The following is an 18326-nucleotide window of genomic DNA, read 5'->3' on the forward strand; positions in this document are numbered from 1 at the left end:
AATGCTCTTAAGTGCCTTGTTTTAGAATTAAATTAGAGATGTTCATTGCCTGAGAAATACGAATTCTGAAACTCTACAAATCCTTTATAATAGCTTCATCTGTATTTATATTAGAGGCTCATTCCTACAGCTTGAACATAGTTCTGGCATTATAGCGCATTACAGACGAGACCACCACAGTCAAGACTTCAAATCCTTTGAATTAAGACTGAAGAAACTAAAGAAAAAATGATTCGCCTAAGATCTAGAGTGAGTTAGTGAGCGGCAGAACAAAGAAAAGACCTGTAGTCCCATGACTTTTAGTCTAATTCTCTCACCAAAATGGAACAGGCGAGGTTCACAAATACCAACTAGGTATTCCAGTTAGATACATAAATGAATAGAGATAGATAGATTACAGATATAGATATAGATAGATATGAATAACTGCCCAAATTGTTTCAGTTTTCACTCCGATATTTGATGATATAGTCAATGTCATTCCAGATGCATTAATAAATTAGAGGAGGTTAGGTGAACTTACTCATGCAAAAGGGGCCTGGCCACCGTGTCCCCTCGGCTGTGAGCACGGAAGAAGAGGGTGTATAGGTAGGGCAATAGAGTATAGCGGATGTTAAGGTAGTGCCTGGAGGAATTCAACAGCAGGGAGTCAGCTCCAAAGGAGGCAGGATCCTGGTCCTGGGAGGAAATAGGAGTTTGCAGTTGTGGTTTGGCTGCAGGGTATCAGAAGCACCTGAGAATTCCAGACCTCATTCATCACAACCAAGAATTTCCCTCCTGAATGACAGAGGCCAAGGTTGCAAACCTCGCTTCTGAGCAGTACCAAGTAAGGGTCTCTCCTTGGGTTTTCAATTCATCCTGCCTCCCTCATTCTTTAAGATTCCTCTCTTGGGAGGCTGCAATTTAAATAATTTTGAAGTATTTCCTTGTTTGCTTCTTATTTAAAAGCAAACAATGTAAATAAAGTGTACAGAAGTTTGATGAAAGACCTTTACAGACACGCCATTTCCTTGAATGCAGCAGTAAATAACAGGCTGAGGCCTTTGGACATTTAGATGATACAGCACAGGTTCTGGTTAATTGCACATGATGGTGCAAATCAGAGTAAGTGAAGACCAGGTAAGAGGTTGGTTCAGCAGATCTCTTGGCAAGGATGCAGACAGATCTAGTCCTAATGTATGCCAAATTCATTCTGACTCTATTTCCTAGGAGCCTTACCTTGAAGCCTTGGCCATTGTGATTTCTAGAAAATGGATAAAATGCACCCAACTGCATCCACCGCCTACAGAGCTCCTCAGGGGCATCCAAGGCAAAACCACATATGTCAGCACCCACCTGGAAGGACACACAGACAACAGGTATACCTCACTTCCTTCCACCACCCTCCTTTGCTTTCCACCAGGGACCTCCCAACTAAACCTTGCTTAAACTTCCTACTGAAAAGGCTAGGAGGGTGGTCAAAATTCGGTCATAGCCTGTGTCCACTCTTGAATGCTGGATGACTTTGAGTAAGTTACTCAATCCTTCTGTGCCTCAATTTCCTCATTTTGTCAGTGAGTATTAAATTACTACACAGGTATTTAGTAAATGAGTGAGATAATGAAAGTAATACACTTTACATACAAGAGCTTTTGGATGTATAGTACCTAATAATACTGCTGATATTATTATTTTGACCTCACCACTGTCAGTATTATTTTTCTAAAAGCCTAACTCTGACCATGTCACTCACCTATTAAAAAATCTCCAGGACTTCCTTGCTGTTCATCCTTTTAGATCTTTAAAACCTGGTTCCAACCCATCTTTTTAGCATCATTTCTCATTCCAGTCCCACACATCAATCCTCATAGATATATCAAATAATCCCCCTTCTACTGTTTGTGCTCACTTTTATTTCTCAGTGTTAAAATGAACTTCCTCCTTCATTAGTCAGATGAAAAAATACTCACCTTTCAAGGTTAATCTCAAACGTCATCTTTTCCATAAAGTGTCTCTTGACTCCCTGCCTTGATTCCTTTTGTCTCTCATAATTTTGTCAGATAAAACTTTTTCTCGGGATCTCCCGTAACATTTAACTCATATGTCCCTGTTGGTCTTTTTACCCTAGTTTGTCATAATTATTTGTTTACACATATGTCTCCTCTTACTAAACTGTAAACCCTTGGGGCAAAGAGAAGGTACATCTTTACTATATTTATGCTTTCCTTCCCCTCTCACCATGCCTACTCTGCTCAAGACCTTGAACATTCTAAGAGCTCAATTCATAAATATGTTGGATCTAACTAAAAAATGCCAAAGCCTGTAGGGCGCTGGCAATGTTATACTTCTTCATCTCGGCACTAAATACACAGAAGTGTTCAGTTGGTGAAATTCATCAGCTGTATTCTTAAGGATACATACACTTTTCTGTATAAAGTATGTTACACATGTTATACTTTAATAGAAAGATCAAAGTTACACCTTCTGTCTTCATAAGGCAGTACAGGAAAGAATGGTATGGTATCAAAGCCCTGCTGATGTGGATGAAACACATGCTCTCAAGACATTAAATTCCCAGCCATGGCAGGCAGGAGAGGGGAGCTTTGCAGCTTGAAAACTTTCTAGAATGAGGCTACCTGGGAATTCAGGTTCATAAGAGAGCTTGAGGTAGCAACTCACCATTGGGATGCCGAAAAGGTTGAACTCAAGGACACCAGGGATGGACCATCGCAGGTCATCCCAGGTGGCGGTGTTGTCTCCTAACCAATGTGCTGCAAACTTGCCAGAACCCGCAAAGGTAGAACGGGTCAGAATGAAGCTTCTGTTATTAGGGAACACAGTCTTGGCAGCTCTAGAAAGGGAGAGAGATTTAAGGAGCCAGTGTGGGATCTTAGCTTGTCTCAGTCCAGGGGATACAGAAACAATACCAAAGACATTAAAAGTGAATAACCCACTCTCTTCCAACTCTCTTTCGGTACAATTAGAGTCCCTGTGGGGAGCATTCTGTATCATTAAACATGTTTTGTTTTGCTTTGTTTTGTCTTAAGAAATTTTATGCCTTAGCTCCATAATCTCCAAGAATTAAAAACATATATATATTCTTTATATTCAATAATTAGCAGGTCATAGCCACAGTGGTCTTACTCTGCTGTGGCAACCGCCATGGAGTAGCCGTACAGATTGTGAACGTCATACTGCTTGCCCCAGTGCTGCACTGCATCCATACAGAGAGTCTTGCAGAACAGGTACCCATCCAGGACTCCTGAAACCAAAGCGGGATCAATCAGCGACAGTCTAAGTTGCACATTTCCTGCTCCTTGACTATCACACAATCTGACATGACAGCACCCCAGGCAGACACTCTTGTGGGCATCCTGCAGTCACACTGCTCCCTCACTATGAGAACGCTATCCACATGGAGTAGTTTCTCTGACATATAAATGAATTCTGCTGACTCACACACATCCTCCCACCCGAGCTCTCATGTGATGAGAGGCAGACACTCGGAAGCAAGAAGATTCAGTCAGCCCTGAGGTTCAATCTGAATTCTCCAAACTGAGCTAAGTTAAGTGGTCCAAGAATAGAAATACTGAATGAAAGTGTAAATTAATTTCTGACTCCTTCTCTCCCCTGATCATATATTTTAGAGAATGATTTCCAGTCTCTCCTGTATTCATCTGTTCCTCTCTGCTCCCATTGCACCACTCTGGTTGAGATCCACATTATCTGTGGACCTTAACTATTGCAGTAGCTTCGTCATGTCTTATTTACCTCCCATGTATCTATTTCTAGTTCACACTATATATTAATGCCAGGTTCAAATTTCCAAAACCATCTGACTACCATGCTTCTCTCTTACTAAAAGACAAGTAGCTTCTAACACCAAAAGAATAAAATATGAACTGTTTAGCCTCTTATCCAAGCCCCTCAGCATTTGATTCTAACCTACCTGCCCCAATTTCCTCTCTTCCCACCATACTGAAGCCTTCATAAGTTATTATCATCTTAGCAGTTTTTTCCTTTCTCAAGATATAATTTGTCCTTGAACCTCCAGCATTCTTCAAACTATGGCCGATCCTATGATTCCAAGGCCACACCCTAAGAGATAGTGTTGTCCAAAGTTCAGTCAAAGCTGGGTATCATCACGTTCACTGACTTTGACCTCCCAAGTCACGAGTTCTGTCTTTTCATCCTGTGGCTCAGTTCTTCACACTGTGGACATGTCAGACATGACCCTCACCTTAAGACCAAGGCTGTTTACCTGGTGTCTCTCTAGTAAACCCTGGCCTGGGGGTGTATATTTGAGAATGACATAAACTTACCACTAGCCTCTGGCCTCTACACCATATCCTCTCTAGATCTTCCCTAGAAATAGCTTTGACTATAAGTAAGTATTACATTGCCCCTTTTGAATTTGTGCCTCTTTTAGGAAAGCATAGCATGTTTTTATTTTCCTTCCTAGTGTTTCCTTACCCACATTTTTCTTTTTCTATGCACACTTATGAACAAATTCCCTTGTTAAATTTTTCGGATCTGTCCTTAAGAATTTATAATATGAAAAATACACATTGCTACTTTAATCTGCTGACCACCAAGACTTACTGGGAGTGAATGGGGGATTATTTAGGTTGTTTGTGGAACATCCTGAGACCGAACCATCAACAAAGTTGGAGACTTCATTCATATCCTGCAAGACGAAGAGCAAAAACTATTAAGAAAAAGTAACATGTTATCTTATGATGTACTGATGGTGTCTTTTTTTAATTAATCAGATAAATTATTACAGATATTTTAAGGGGGTATTTATATATATGGAACAGAGTAGGTGTTCTTGTCTACCCACTGAAGGCTTCATGAAGAAGGTTCTTAACATTTCTTCAAATAATATGTCTATAACTGTTGAAAATGAACAATTCCCAAACATATCAGGTGAGAAAAATTTCAATTTATATGATGACATGTTTCAACTTATACATTTTCCATATATCAAAATATAACTGTAAATACATACACATAAAAATACATATAAACATATATACATGGAAAGAAAAGGAGGGAGAGAGCACATGAGGGTCTAGAGACATACATTCTAACATATCGATAATAAATGTCTTCGGTTGCTATAATTTCGGAGGATTTTTGCTTTTATCTTTTTAACTCTCTGTATTGTTTGAATTTTCTACAGTTCTGTTAGAAAAAGAAAAAGTTTCAACTCTGGAGCTCCCTAAATTTTGCTAACCCTCGGCTGGGTTACTTTCTTTCACCTGACATCATATGAGACATTTTTCTTTACCACAGGCATAGTTTGTTCAAGCACCTGAGTGCTTTGGCTCTGATCAGTTTGTTCAACATGTCCAAATGGAAGAGTCTTGAACTAGCAATTGAACAATTTGTATACTTTGCAACAAGATAAGGAGTACATGACCTGTTCTGAGTTCAGCTCATTCCTTTGTGAAAGAAAGAAAGAAGAAGGAAAGAAAGGAAGGAAGGAAGGAAGGAAGGAAGGAAGGAAGGAAGGAAGGAAGGAAGGAAGGAAGGAAGGAAGGAAGGAAGGAAGGAAGGAGAAAAGAAAGAAAGAGAGAGAGAAGAAAAAAAAAGAGCTAGACTTGGGAAAAAATTTCTGAGTTTCCTTTCAGCTCTAACATTTTGATTTTTATTCTAAGCTATGTGTTTTAGTAAGATTATTTGAATAGAAAGATAGTGAATATTGAGAATGATTGCTATACTTCCTTTCTTCTCCTCCTCCTCCTCTCCCTATGCTCCGTGACTCAAAGATACAGATACAGATATACACAATCTGAATATTTGTCACCCAATAATCCAAGTGTAAACAACTCACAATCCAGATTCCATCAAACTCCACTTGATTATGAAAAAGTTCAAATTCCTTTGTCCACCAAACAGCACAGTTGGGATTGGTATAATCAGGAAACACAGTTTGTCCAGGCCAGACCTTCAGGAGAAAAAGAAAAACACTGATAAGAGCAAATTAAACAAATACAGAATAAAATAAAGTACTTTGCAAAGAAATTCCTAACATGATCACAGCAACCGAGGTACCCAGGAACACATCCTATTTAGTTAGGAAGGTGCAGTGCTCAGAATATTTAAAATAAATGTCAGGGTCACTTGAAGAAAAATGCATTTCAAAAAATGTTTAAGTCCTTAATGAATAAATTTGTGGATAAAGGCATTGTCTAACTTAGTCATCTTTAACTCTCTACACTTTTTTTGTTCTTAATTCTGGGAATAGTAAATGGGGGAAGAGCACTGTGTAAATTTCAGCTATTGGATTTTATAATCCATTATAAGCTGTGGATTCTAACATCATCCACTTTTCTCTTTCTTTCCTATCCAATTTCCCCCAGACACTACACTCTGAAAAGGTCATCAGAGACCTTAGAAGTGAACAAGCAGATAACACCTTCCTGAAGAAACAAGGACAAACAAACATTTCAGAAAGAAGTGGGTACACTTGTCAAATACTGCAGGAAAATTGAGTAAGAAGAGGCATGAAACAGTTCCGCTGGACTTACCAATGAGAAAGTAATGGGTGTTTTTTGCCAGAGCAGTGTCAGGGAAGTGATGGGGGAAGAAAGGAGACCACAGTCAGCTGCAGAGTGTGTGGGAGGTGAGAAAGTGGACATTCAGTGTGTGAGCTGCTGTTTAAAGGGACTTGGCTATGAAGGGAATCAAAAATCTAGGATGGCTGGCATGCACTTGGGCACGAAAGGGCAGAGGAGAATTTATTCCCAGAATATATAAATATACTGAAAATGTACAATAAAACAATTACATGCACAAACACACACACATTCACACTCCTCTATGCAGCCCCTCTACCAGCCTCCAGCTTTCCCATTAAGTTACCTCCCCAATGAGTGGAGTCACTCCATCTGAACTATTCACCCATATCTTCATATCTGAACCCCTGTCATATGGGCCATAGGGTTTACTTGAGGAAGAGTTGTTGGAGATGGCTGGATCCTAAAAAGAGGAAGAATACAATGAAGAAACCAGCTGGAAGCTGGAGGCACTAAAAGGAGACTGGGAACTTGGGAGAAAGCAAAGGAGATGGGTGTATGAAACAGAGGAGCAATACCTCATTTGGAGGAAAGAGGGCAGTACGTACCACAATGATGACAAGCTTCTGTCCATTTTTGTGTAAGTCATTGACAAATTCAGGGAAGCCTTTAAAATTCACTGGATCATAAGTGAAGTCCCTTCTCTCATCCATATAATCAATATCAGCATGTTGAACATCCTGAAAGAATATACAAAGTCCACAATTAGCGCCTAGGAATTTCCATGGTAAAACGAAATCAAATTTTCACTGTGATTATTCAGGATAAACAACAACTCTGTTCTGGGCTCTAAACAGAGTTCTTAATCAGTTCCTGGAACCTGAGTGCCTCTTTTCCAATGGTGATTTCAAAAACACATGACCGGTTGGTTCTCTAGGGCTTGGCCTCATCCCTGCCATCAGGTTAACTGCATCATCCTATCCTTGCCTGGCACTCTGGCATTAAAAACCAATCAAGCAAACAACACCAATTATGACAAATCCCTAAGACAATCAGACATATCCACCTAAGAAATGACCTAAATTTCACCTTATTCACAAGATAAAGAAGGGAAGAGACTGTCTCTCTCCCACATCTCCCTCATTTTATTACCCCACATTTTACTTTGTTACTTCACTTCTACCCCACATCTTTGCTGTTTATGCTATCCCAATTTGACCTGTATAAACATAGTGAAGCCCAGAATAAAATGTACCCTTCTCTACAACCTAGGTCTATCTCCAAGGGAATAGAGCAGGGGAGAGAAGAGGATTATTCTAGAGACTACTGAGCTTTTCCCTTTGCATCTCTTGTTAAATTTCACGCCCAATAGTACCCAATATCATAGGTACATTCAAAGTTAGCCATTCAAAGTACAAAAATATTTTATTACATGTCCATACTATACCTTTTCGTTCACTTAAAGTGACAGATTTTGACATGTATACTGAACTCAGGTAATAGTGTTCAATTCCCTGTCTAAACACTCCCTTTCACATCTCACACCACTAGGCAGCAGTAATAGTCCAATTCTTTCATTTCCTGGATCACTTAAAAAGAAAATGTCTATTTACATGTAAGGAAAATTGCACAAAAAAAGAGATGGCCACTATGATGTTAGAGATCTGGACTTGAAAACTAGTTCCTCTGGTTTTCTAGTATTAAATGAGATTTCTAATCTTAAATGGAGTTTTTTTTTTTGTTTTTTGTTTTTTGTTTTATTTTCCTCAAGACTGAGTCCAGCTCTGTTGCCCAGGCTGGAGTATAGTGGCATGATATCGGCTTATTGCAACCTCCACCTCCTGGGTTCAAGTGATTCTCGTGTCTCAGCTTCCCGAATAGCTGGGATTACAGGCCCCTGCCACCATACCCAGCTAATCTTTTTCTTTTTTTTTTTTTTTTGTATTTTTAGAAGAGACGGGGTTTCACTGTGTTGGCCAGGCTGGGCTTGAACTCCTCACCTCATGATCTGCCTGCCTCAGCTCCCCCACATGTATAAAGCCACGTTGTGCTGGAGAATGAGTAGTGGGATCCGCATCTAGGCTGAGAGTGGATTCATTGACCCAAACATCTTCATCTGCCCTGACTTTCTGCTTCCCCCATCTCCTCAGTGTTCCTAGGCTTTTTGAATCTCAATTCCGTTAAGCACTTTCTTTTACACTTCATATTTATGAACTCTCTTTCTGCCAAATTACAAAATGTCTACTGAAGCTCGGTTTCAATCGTGAAATGACCACACTACAGAGAAAGGCAAATTCTGTTTATTCCCAATTTAATAGTAATCAAAATATCAACGTAAAAACACATGGACCTGAAACTTGTTGTATTATTTTTCACATCCATGTAGTCATGGAGTATTCGTTCTGTCATCAATTATCTATGCAGTCTTGGTCATGTTATTTCCCCTGACAGCCTCAATTTACTATCTGTGAAAAAAATGATGCTAACCCAGATGGCTCATGGTTCTTCCAGTAATATAATTATTTTGAGCTAAATTCATGGGGTCTAGAACCACTCTGCTTCCTCAATTCCTCTTTAAAACATCTGTTAAAACATAGGTAGGGAGACTGGGAATCTGCATCACTCATGACCTGACACTAAACCTAAGAACCTAAGAATTTAGACATTAAATCTTACGCCAGAATCTTAGAGGAATTTCTAAAATTATGATACAACTTTTATGGTAAGTTCCTGCCATGACACTTTTGAGTCAAAACAAACCAAGAACACATGTAAGGCAAGAAAATCCCTACTGAGAAGCATTAAAATGCTACAATGCAAGCTGAAGAGACAAACACCTTGAAAACTCAAATAAAAACACCTGTAAAATGTAGTCAATACAGTAAGCACAAAAAATGTTTACTAATAAAATACACGATAAGAAAAATAGAGACAAAAACAGATTACCTCCCAACACATAATTGCGGTCTCCTAGTCTATTTCATACTATAAAGAACTATGGTTCCTTCAAAAAATGATTGGTCCAACAAAAAAAAAGTCTAGTATTCTGAGTATCTAAAATTCCTTTCATTACGAAATAAATAAATCAATTAAACTCAGGGAGAGAAAATATAAACAGTTGTTCTTTTTCTTCAAGGGAATTTCTTTACTTTTGGAGAACTATTGAAAGCCTTGCTTACATAAGGGAGCTGTGCTGCGCGATTTCTCTCCACGACTTCTCTCATGTTGTCTAAGGTTCCATATTCATAACGACTGAGGTGAAATCCAAGTGCCCAGTAGGAGGGAAGGGCTGGCCGCCCAATAAGCTGAAAGAAATATGTGAAGTGAAAATTAGCAAATACTCTGTTTTTAATAAAAAGTTTTTGAAGCATTGCTTTCAGAGCACCAAACATAGTCCATTTCCCAACGCACTGATTCATTCATGTTAGAATGTTAGTCTATTTTTCCAACCCTTCATAAATGTTTGAGGGTAGGGCCATGTTTGGGGCATCTGTATATTCTCTCCCCTTCTTATAACATAAAAATGCTATACAGCAAGTTTCCATTGCATATATGAAATCTGATCTTTAATATCTGAAATTTGTAACAGCAGATTTTGTGGGTCACACTTGCACATGAAATTTACTTTTATAAAATATTTGCTGTTTAAGATTTCCTCAGTCACAATCTTGACATCCTAAGTTTACCTCTAGATATTCTTGAACAACTTGCTCTGGAGTGTTTCCCAAGAACACATAGAAGTCGAGAATGCCCCCAGTGGTGCGGTAAGTGATGGCTGGCGCGGGCTGAAGGATAACCTCTTGAAAGGTTAAAAATGAAGAAAATACGAATCAGAATTGATTACTGAATAGTAACTACCAAGTTTTAAAATAACGCAGATCACTAACCATGTGAACATGAACAAAATGACCCTAGTGTCTCACATCTTGAATACCAAGGGACAAACCCTGACCATCCAAGTCCACCCTCACAGCACATGGCAGCCAAGGCATTTTTTTCTGTGACAGATTTTAATAATACTGACTGGAGTGTCTTAGTGCCTTGTGCCAGGCCCCAGGCTCTGGGAAAAAAGCAGCCAGGCTCATGAAGGGGTCCAGAATAAGCCACCGTGACATAAAAAAAATTATTTTGGACTGAAGGCATTTAAGTTACTGAAATCCCTGATGTGCCTAAAAGCATAGCCTCCCAAAAAAAACTCAATAAAAAGCAATTGTCATAAATCTGCACCAAGGAGTACCTCTAATCTTTTCTGAGACGACAGGCACCATTCCCAGATAGACAGTGTCACAAGACTGTCTCATCCTCCCACCTATCTTCTAAGGGCCCATTTATCTTTCCAAAACGTCATTTGTTCTCTCCTAAGCATCTTTCCTCCTTCCCTTTCACCTATTAACTAAGATGGTATAGAAGCCCCAAGTTCTAATCTCTGCTTTGAGTTACTCATCACTGAGAACTCCTGTGTGTATACGCATTACATGTGTAAATAAATTCTGTCTTTTCTATAGCTAGTCTACCTTTTTGCCAGTTTAATTTGCAGGCTCCCAAGAATTAACCCTAAGAGGTTAGAGGAAAAGTTTTTCCTCTCTGACTTTCACAACCACAGAACATGTCCCACCACATACCCCATCATTATTGTGAGAATATAATTCAACTAGACATGGACATAACTATCCTCAGTAAATCTCACATCAAACAAAAGCCAAACCAAAAAAAAAAAAAAAGTCAGAAATTGTGCCATAAATTCAAAATCCCTCTATGTGCCAATCACCATTCTCAAAAGTTGTGTCATTACACTGATTTGTATCCAGGAATAAAATGCCTCAAGAAATATTGCAATGTACTCTCTGGTCATAGGAACAACTCATACAGAGTATCTACGATCTTGTGGCCTTGCCCACTAAGTCTGACTCATCTTATTTTCTGGTTCCTTTCACCTATCTAAAACTGTACAGTCCTTGTATTATATTATCTCAGTCTATTCTTAGGTTGTTTGGCATTTCAAGTACCTTAGGATCATCTAAGATTCTATTAGAATCATCTCAGATTCATCTCTTAGATGTCCTAGAATCATTTTAGATCATTTAGAGTGTTTCTCAGATATCTGTGCTGGAGAATCAGATCTTTATTTTGTTTAATTTCCATTTCACTGCAAGCTGATATTTTCATAAAACATGAAAATGAATTACTAGAAAAAGGTTCATGTGTGCATGTGGAGGCTACAGCACTGCTTACTCACCATTTCTCTACTCATCTTACTATAGACCTGAAACAGTCTGTGACCTAGTCAGAGACCACACTTTGAGGAGCACTGATTGAATCAATGACTCTCAATTGAGAAGAGGTATCGATCAATACCCTATGTCCACCATCAATCCTGGGAGCTTCTGATACATCTTCTCTTCCCCTGTGGCAATTCATTGCCACTGGGATCTACTGATGAAAAGGCTGAAGACGGAGAAGAACACATTGGTGGAAACTATCTCAGAGTAAATTATAGGGAAGGGTTAGCTCCCTCAACTTGATAACAGAAAATATTCCAACAGAGGCCACCAGATTCAGGAAAATCATAAGCTAGGAGAAAATCCCCTACTCATGGCTACCATAGATCAATAGGTAATGAAGTAGGGATAGCACAATTAGATAATCTATATGGCCCTCCCTACACTATGTCTCAGTCACTCTTAAAGGGATCCATTCCTTTTATCATAGTGCTGTAAGAAAGGGACTGAAAATCACTCTTGCGCTTGTTTTTTCCATGAATAGTCCTTTACCCATGGCATTGCTGTTCATCAGAAACACCCCAAAGGACAATCCACTAGCATCTTCGAGACACAGGAAGAATGTCTGCGCACCATACAAATTAGTTCCGTTCTGCAGAAAGATAATTAAAAACCAAAATTTACAACCAAGAAGTCTCAGCACCACACTGTGCGGTTGGTTTAGGAAATCAGTCCTAATCATGTAACTAATTGACAGGAAATTCATGATCATCAAGACACATTTTTAAAAGATGGGGTCTATATCTAGTTGATGTTCACCAAGTGAACTCGTGTTTTCTTACAGAATGAGCCAGCTATGATCATTCATCCAGAAGGAATGTGAAGGCTGTGATGTTTTTTACAAGGTAAGAGGATAGGAATTTTTAAAACGTAATTCAAAAAAGCTGCCCTCTCAAAGAGGCGTGTCTTAACCTGAATTAACCTCATCAGCAAAAGCTCCATCAATATGCCTTAATATGAATCAGGTAGCTAGATGGAGCTCTAGTCTAGGCTTGTCTTCGAGACTCCAGAACAGGAGTTCTCAACCTAGACTGCATGCCAGACCAATTAAAACAGAATCCCTGGAGATACCGAGACACTTAGCTGGCCTTTTTTAAAATTTCCCAGATGGCTCCCATGTAGTCACATTTTGTGCTTCTTATACTGGAAAAGTGTTTCTCAAAATTTGGTGTATCCACAAATTACATGGGCACCTAAATGCAGATTTTTTTTTTTCCAGACCCAGGGTCTGCTCTGTTGCCCAGACTGGAGTGCACTGGCATGATCTTGGCTCACTGCAGCCTTCACTCAGGCTCAAGTGATGATTCTCCTGCCTCAGCCTCCTGGTGGCCTAGGATTACGTGCATGCCACCACCACCTGGCCTAATTTTTTTTGGGGGCTGAGTCTCAAGCTCTATTGCTTGGGCTGGAGTGCAGTATCCACGATCCCTCAGCTCTTTCTAAGCTCCACCTCCCAGTTCACACCCATTCTCCTGCCTCAGCCTCCACAGGTAGCTGGGACTACAAGCATCTGCCCTCCTTGTGGCTATAGATTTTTTTGCATTTTAGTAGGATAGGGTGCCAGAGTTGATCTTGAGAACTCCTGACCTCAAATTAGTCCAGCTGCCTGGCTCCTCCCAAAGTGTTGCAGGATTGCAGAGCGTGAGCCACTCTCCTGGCCCTACGTACGGATTTTTAATTCCAGTATTAGGCTGGGAAGAGACAGAAGCCCACCTCCTCTCACATGGTGGTTCCCTGCTGCATACCTTTGGGAAGCAAGATCTAAGTCCCTGGATAGAACAATTGTCACCAACTATTCCTAGGTTAAGTTGCTCTGACTCAACAGCTTTTCTACTTTTCTAATAGGCATATGTACAGTACAGAGCCTGAGCTTAAAACTACACAGAGAAGGGATTAGATTCTTCCTCTGTTCTTACAAACTCTTTTTTTTTTTCCTTTTCTTTTTTTTTTTTTTTTTTTTTTTTTTTGAGATGGAGTCTCATCTATGCATGGGCTGGAGATGCGTGATCTCCGCTCACTGCAAGCTCCGCCTCCCGGGTTCAGGCCATTCTTGTTCTTACAAACTCTTTTGCCTTGAGCTATTAATTTGGCTTCTCTGGACCTCGGTTTTGTCTAACAAGAAATTATTATATTTTCTAGACTCTATGGCTAAATAGAAATATATATATATACACACACACACACACACATATATATGTGTGCGTGTGTATATATATATAAATTGTTGACTAATAAATTATTGCTGTAATCTCCTTTCATCCATCCATTAATTCTGCTTAGTCCAAGAGAAGCTGGCCGGGTACAGTGGCTCATTAAGTAATCCTAGCACTTAGGGGAGACTGAGGTCAGAGGATTGCTTGAGTTCAGGAGTTTGAGATCAGCCCCTGGGTCAGATAAATAAAAACCAGTCTCTGCAAAATGCAAAAAGAGTGTAGGCATGGTGACACACCTTTAGATCTCAGCTACTCCAGACACTGAGGTGGGAGGTCCCACCTGCAGGCCCAGGAGGAGTTGAGGCCTAAAGTGGAGTCATGGTTCTGCACTTGGCCACAGGCAGCAGTGAGAGACCCCATCTCAACAAAAGAAAGAAGAAGAAAAGAAAAAGAAAGGCCCTGAACAATAGAGTATTGTCAAATCCAGAAAACAATGTTATTTCAAATTTTAGCAATCAAAACAAACAAAGTGATAAAAATAAAATTAATAACAACGAACTCTGTCTATTCTTTCCTCACAGTATTTCTTTATACAAAAAATAGTTGACTTTAAACTGAGACTTTATCCTATTTTGGAAATGGAAGCCTATAATTAAGTGGTGATTAAAGGAATCCTAAAGTATAGTGATCCCACAATCTAGCTCTTATTCCAAGAGTACAGATATTAATAAGATCTTCTCCATATCTGGTTAGGAAAAATATGAAGGAGTTGGCATTTACTGGCACTTGCAACTACAGCCATTCTTCTAGATACTTTACATGTATCAGTTCATTTCATCCTCACCACTACCCTATTGAGACATTACTTCCATTTTATAGATAAAGAAACTAGAGACAGAGGTAAATGCTTTAAGAACCATGCTTAGCTGGTAGGGTGGGAGGGCGGGTTACCGCTCCTGAGAGCTGCTCTGTGCTGTGGGCTGGTGGAAGGACCCCATCTGAGAAACCTCCATTGGGAGTTGTGTCCCTGTTAAATATGGGCCAGGTCTTCCAATTCATATCATGCCGGTACTGCTGGTGCACATGCTCTCCCAGGCCATACACATTAGCACTAGGCAGTCGGGTGGAGAGCTGCAAGAACTGGTCGGCAAACAGGAGGGGCCCAATGCTTGAGTCAAACCTAGACACAGGTGGAGAACACAAGGATGGGTGAGCAAGCGGTGTGGAGAGAATGTAAGTGCTTGGAAAAGCATCCTTTATATCTCAATGACTCAATAGCCCCCATTCATTCAGTCCCATTTGCCATCCTGTGACATTTTTCTATGGACAACAAAAGATTAGGACTCCTTGAAGAAAGAGACCATGTGCAAATTTCTTACTCCCAGACCAGACAGCCTACCACACGACCAGAACCCTATACTTACAATAGGAGATGTTCAGTAAATATTTACTGGTGGACAGCTGATTATATATTATAGATGGAGGGAAATAAAGGGAAAACTAAAGAGAAAAAAAATGATTGTGCAAACAGAAGAAAGAGAAAGAAAGTCAGAAAACAATATATACTTTAGAAGGTAAAGGGTCTGATCACTAATAATTGTCTCACAACCTTCAGGAATATTGTTGAAACACCCCCTTCTCCATGCTTACAGACTTCCCTGTAACCTTCTTACTCTGATCCTTCGATAGGTTTCCAAAACTTACAAAACACGATTGTTGCTTCTTCTGGTCACTTTGACGCTAAATGGCTCTCTGGAGATTTCAACTCGGTAAGTCAAAGAAGAAGCAGCATTTCCACTGAAGGACTGCACATGTTCGTGGGGTACTTCAAACCTGTTATTGGTTTGGTCAGTCAACTGTCCAGAGATAGAAATAGAAGGAAAGCCAAAATAAAAACTTGTCAGAGCTTCCCAATATCCCTACTTACCATACTGGAATCAGGTACTGATCAAACTGACCTCATATCTAAGGTAGATGTACTCATTATGTTACCAAATTCAAAGGGTTCACCTCTGGGCATAAGTTAGTCTTTAGGTAGAGACACACACAGCACATCTGCAAAGATGGATTGAAAGCTGTGCTATCCCTTATTTTATCTTCCTACCACATTCCACATGTTATCTAGAGTAAATAAATGAAAGCCAAACTCACTAGTAAACTATAATACATATTCAGGAAGTTATTATTCTGGCTTACCTGCATTCGTGTTACCTGCATTTGTTACACTAAAGGACAACTATTCCGTATATGTCATTAACATACAGGTGCCAATTAATAATGACAGTAGAGAAAAATACCTCCAGTAGCAAATTTTTCTATTTTGTAGTAAGTGCAGTCATCAGATAGGGAACAAAAGTCTCTCAAAAAAAACTTTAAAAAAAAAAAAAAAATTACAACCTTAAAGTGGAAACGATTAGATGTCTGATATTCTGCTGTGAGAAGAACATTGTCAACATTGCTTCCGAACACGGGTGAAGAAGGCAGGTTTTTCAACCGGGCTGTGAATCCTAACACAGGAGAAAAAAAAAAAAAAAGGTTGTCATAGTTGACTCTGCAAATTCTCAAATAATACCTACATAAAAATTAGGATACACGGGGCTGGGTGCGGTGGCTCACACCTGTAAACCCAGCACTTTGGGAGGCCGAGGCGGGTAGATCACCAGGTCAGGAGTTCGAGACCAGCCTGACCAACATGGTGAAACCCCCGTCTTTACTAAAAATGCAAAAATTAGCCGGGAATGGTGGTGCATGCCTGTAATCCCAGCTACTCCGGAGGCTGAGGCAGGAGAATTGCTTCAACCCGGGAGGCAGAGATTGCAGTGAGCCGAGATCACACCACTGCACTCCAGCCCACACAACAGAGTGAGACTCTGTCTCAAAAAAAAAAAAAGATTAGGATACATGTCAAAGGGATTGATGAAAAGCCTTTATTTCTCAAAAGAAGGGAAAAGACAGACATATACCCCATCATATGCACATACTATCTTTGGCAGATTATGGCGCTAGATATCACCATTACATTATATAAAAATCTGTCTCTCTTCTATAAAATCTGATTGAAAACCTCCCCCAATAAGCCTAACACTCATACCACAAGCCCATCAGTCATTTGGTGTTAATCGGATTCCCTTTACATTCTCAGAATTGACATACATATACACAATTCCTTCTCAGTCATTTTCATATTGCATTATAGGTGATTATATCCATTGATGCCATCTCCCTAATTAAATGGTAAACCAGGTGAAAGTTGAGACCTTATTGGAACAGTCCATCAGGCCCAGAGCATCTGAAAGGGAAACATGCCTCTTCCTTTCTACTGAGAGCCTCCCTAAAGCGTCACCTTCTGCTATCCCCTAGAATGGTCATCATTATGTTCTGCATTTTTTGGGGGTGGGGTGGTGGCTGGATAGAGTCTAGCTCTGTCACCCAGGCTGGAGTGCAGTGTCACGATCTCAGGTCACTGCAACCTCTGCCTCCTGGGTTCAAGTGATTCTCCTGCCTCAGCCTCCTGAGTAGCCAGGACTACAGGCGCATGCCACTACACCCCGCTAATTTTTGTATTTTTAGTAGAGATGGGGTTTTGCCATGTTGGCCAGGCTGGTCTCAAACTCCTGACCTCACATGATCCATCCATCTCAGCCTCCCAAAGTGCTGGGATTACAGGTGTGAGTCACTGCGCCCAGCCTATGCTCTGCATTTTAGAGTAAGAGGAAGAAGAGGGGCTACTCACTCCATGAACACTTATATTGACTTTCACAACATGTTTATAAAATTGGAATTATTTTCATTTCATAAAAATAGCACAAAATTAGAGTTAGAAGTAGTCTGAGAGGTTAGTGATTTCAAATCTCCCACTTTAAAAGGGATAAACTTGAAAACAAAAATGATCAATGATTATTGCACAGTCATGAAGGTCCATAATGGGGAAGCTGGAAAGAGGACATGGCCCCTCAACTCCCAAGGCAGAGAATAATTCTTCCTTGGTGCCCACATAGATTCTAGTCCTTGATTAAGAGCAGTGCCTACCTTCTGTCACATGTGGTTATGTGGCCCCACAGAGCAGAACTCTGCAGGCTGCCCCAGCTCTCCTCTGGGGGACACAGAGTCATCCTCCAGAGGGTCTGGACCTCCTGCATCGTGGCAGACTCTGGCTTACCTGCATTTGTGTTTACAAGGTCGCCCTCCATGTGGTAGCTATGATTCTTGGAATAGTAGCACCAGGGAACACTTACAGCTCCCTGGGGATTCCAGCAACAGCCACGTTGGTCACATGTGGCCTGAAACAACAGGTTAGTCAAAGAAGCTCCATTTAGTCGTAGAACATGATCATTTATAAAGCATAAAACATCTAATCTGAGACTACGGTATCAAGAACTTCATTTACAAAT

General features: G+C 40.2%; 1 protein-coding gene across 1 annotated transcript in view; it reads right to left on the bottom strand.

The window, feature by feature from the left end:
* Positions 1 to 18326, bottom strand: part of MGAM (maltase-glucoamylase) — a 145584-nt gene that overhangs the window by 109292 nt on the left and 17966 nt on the right. The window contains 15 exon segments of the mRNA XM_031664961.1: positions 524 to 678; positions 1219 to 1335; positions 2659 to 2830; positions 3124 to 3241; positions 4582 to 4666; positions 5819 to 5932; positions 6850 to 6966; positions 7112 to 7243; positions 9683 to 9808; positions 10190 to 10302; positions 12275 to 12374; positions 14944 to 15115; positions 15640 to 15791; positions 16333 to 16442; positions 18095 to 18215. Of these exon segments, the coding sequence (XP_031520821.1) occupies positions 524 to 678; positions 1219 to 1335; positions 2659 to 2830; positions 3124 to 3241; positions 4582 to 4666; positions 5819 to 5932; positions 6850 to 6966; positions 7112 to 7243; positions 9683 to 9808; positions 10190 to 10302; positions 12275 to 12374; positions 14944 to 15115; positions 15640 to 15791; positions 16333 to 16442; positions 18095 to 18215 (1904 nt within the window).

Source organism: Papio anubis, chromosome 4 (assembly GCF_008728515.1).
Source record: "Papio anubis isolate 15944 chromosome 4, Panubis1.0, whole genome shotgun sequence".
Lineage (NCBI taxonomy): Eukaryota > Metazoa > Chordata > Mammalia > Primates > Cercopithecidae > Papio > Papio anubis.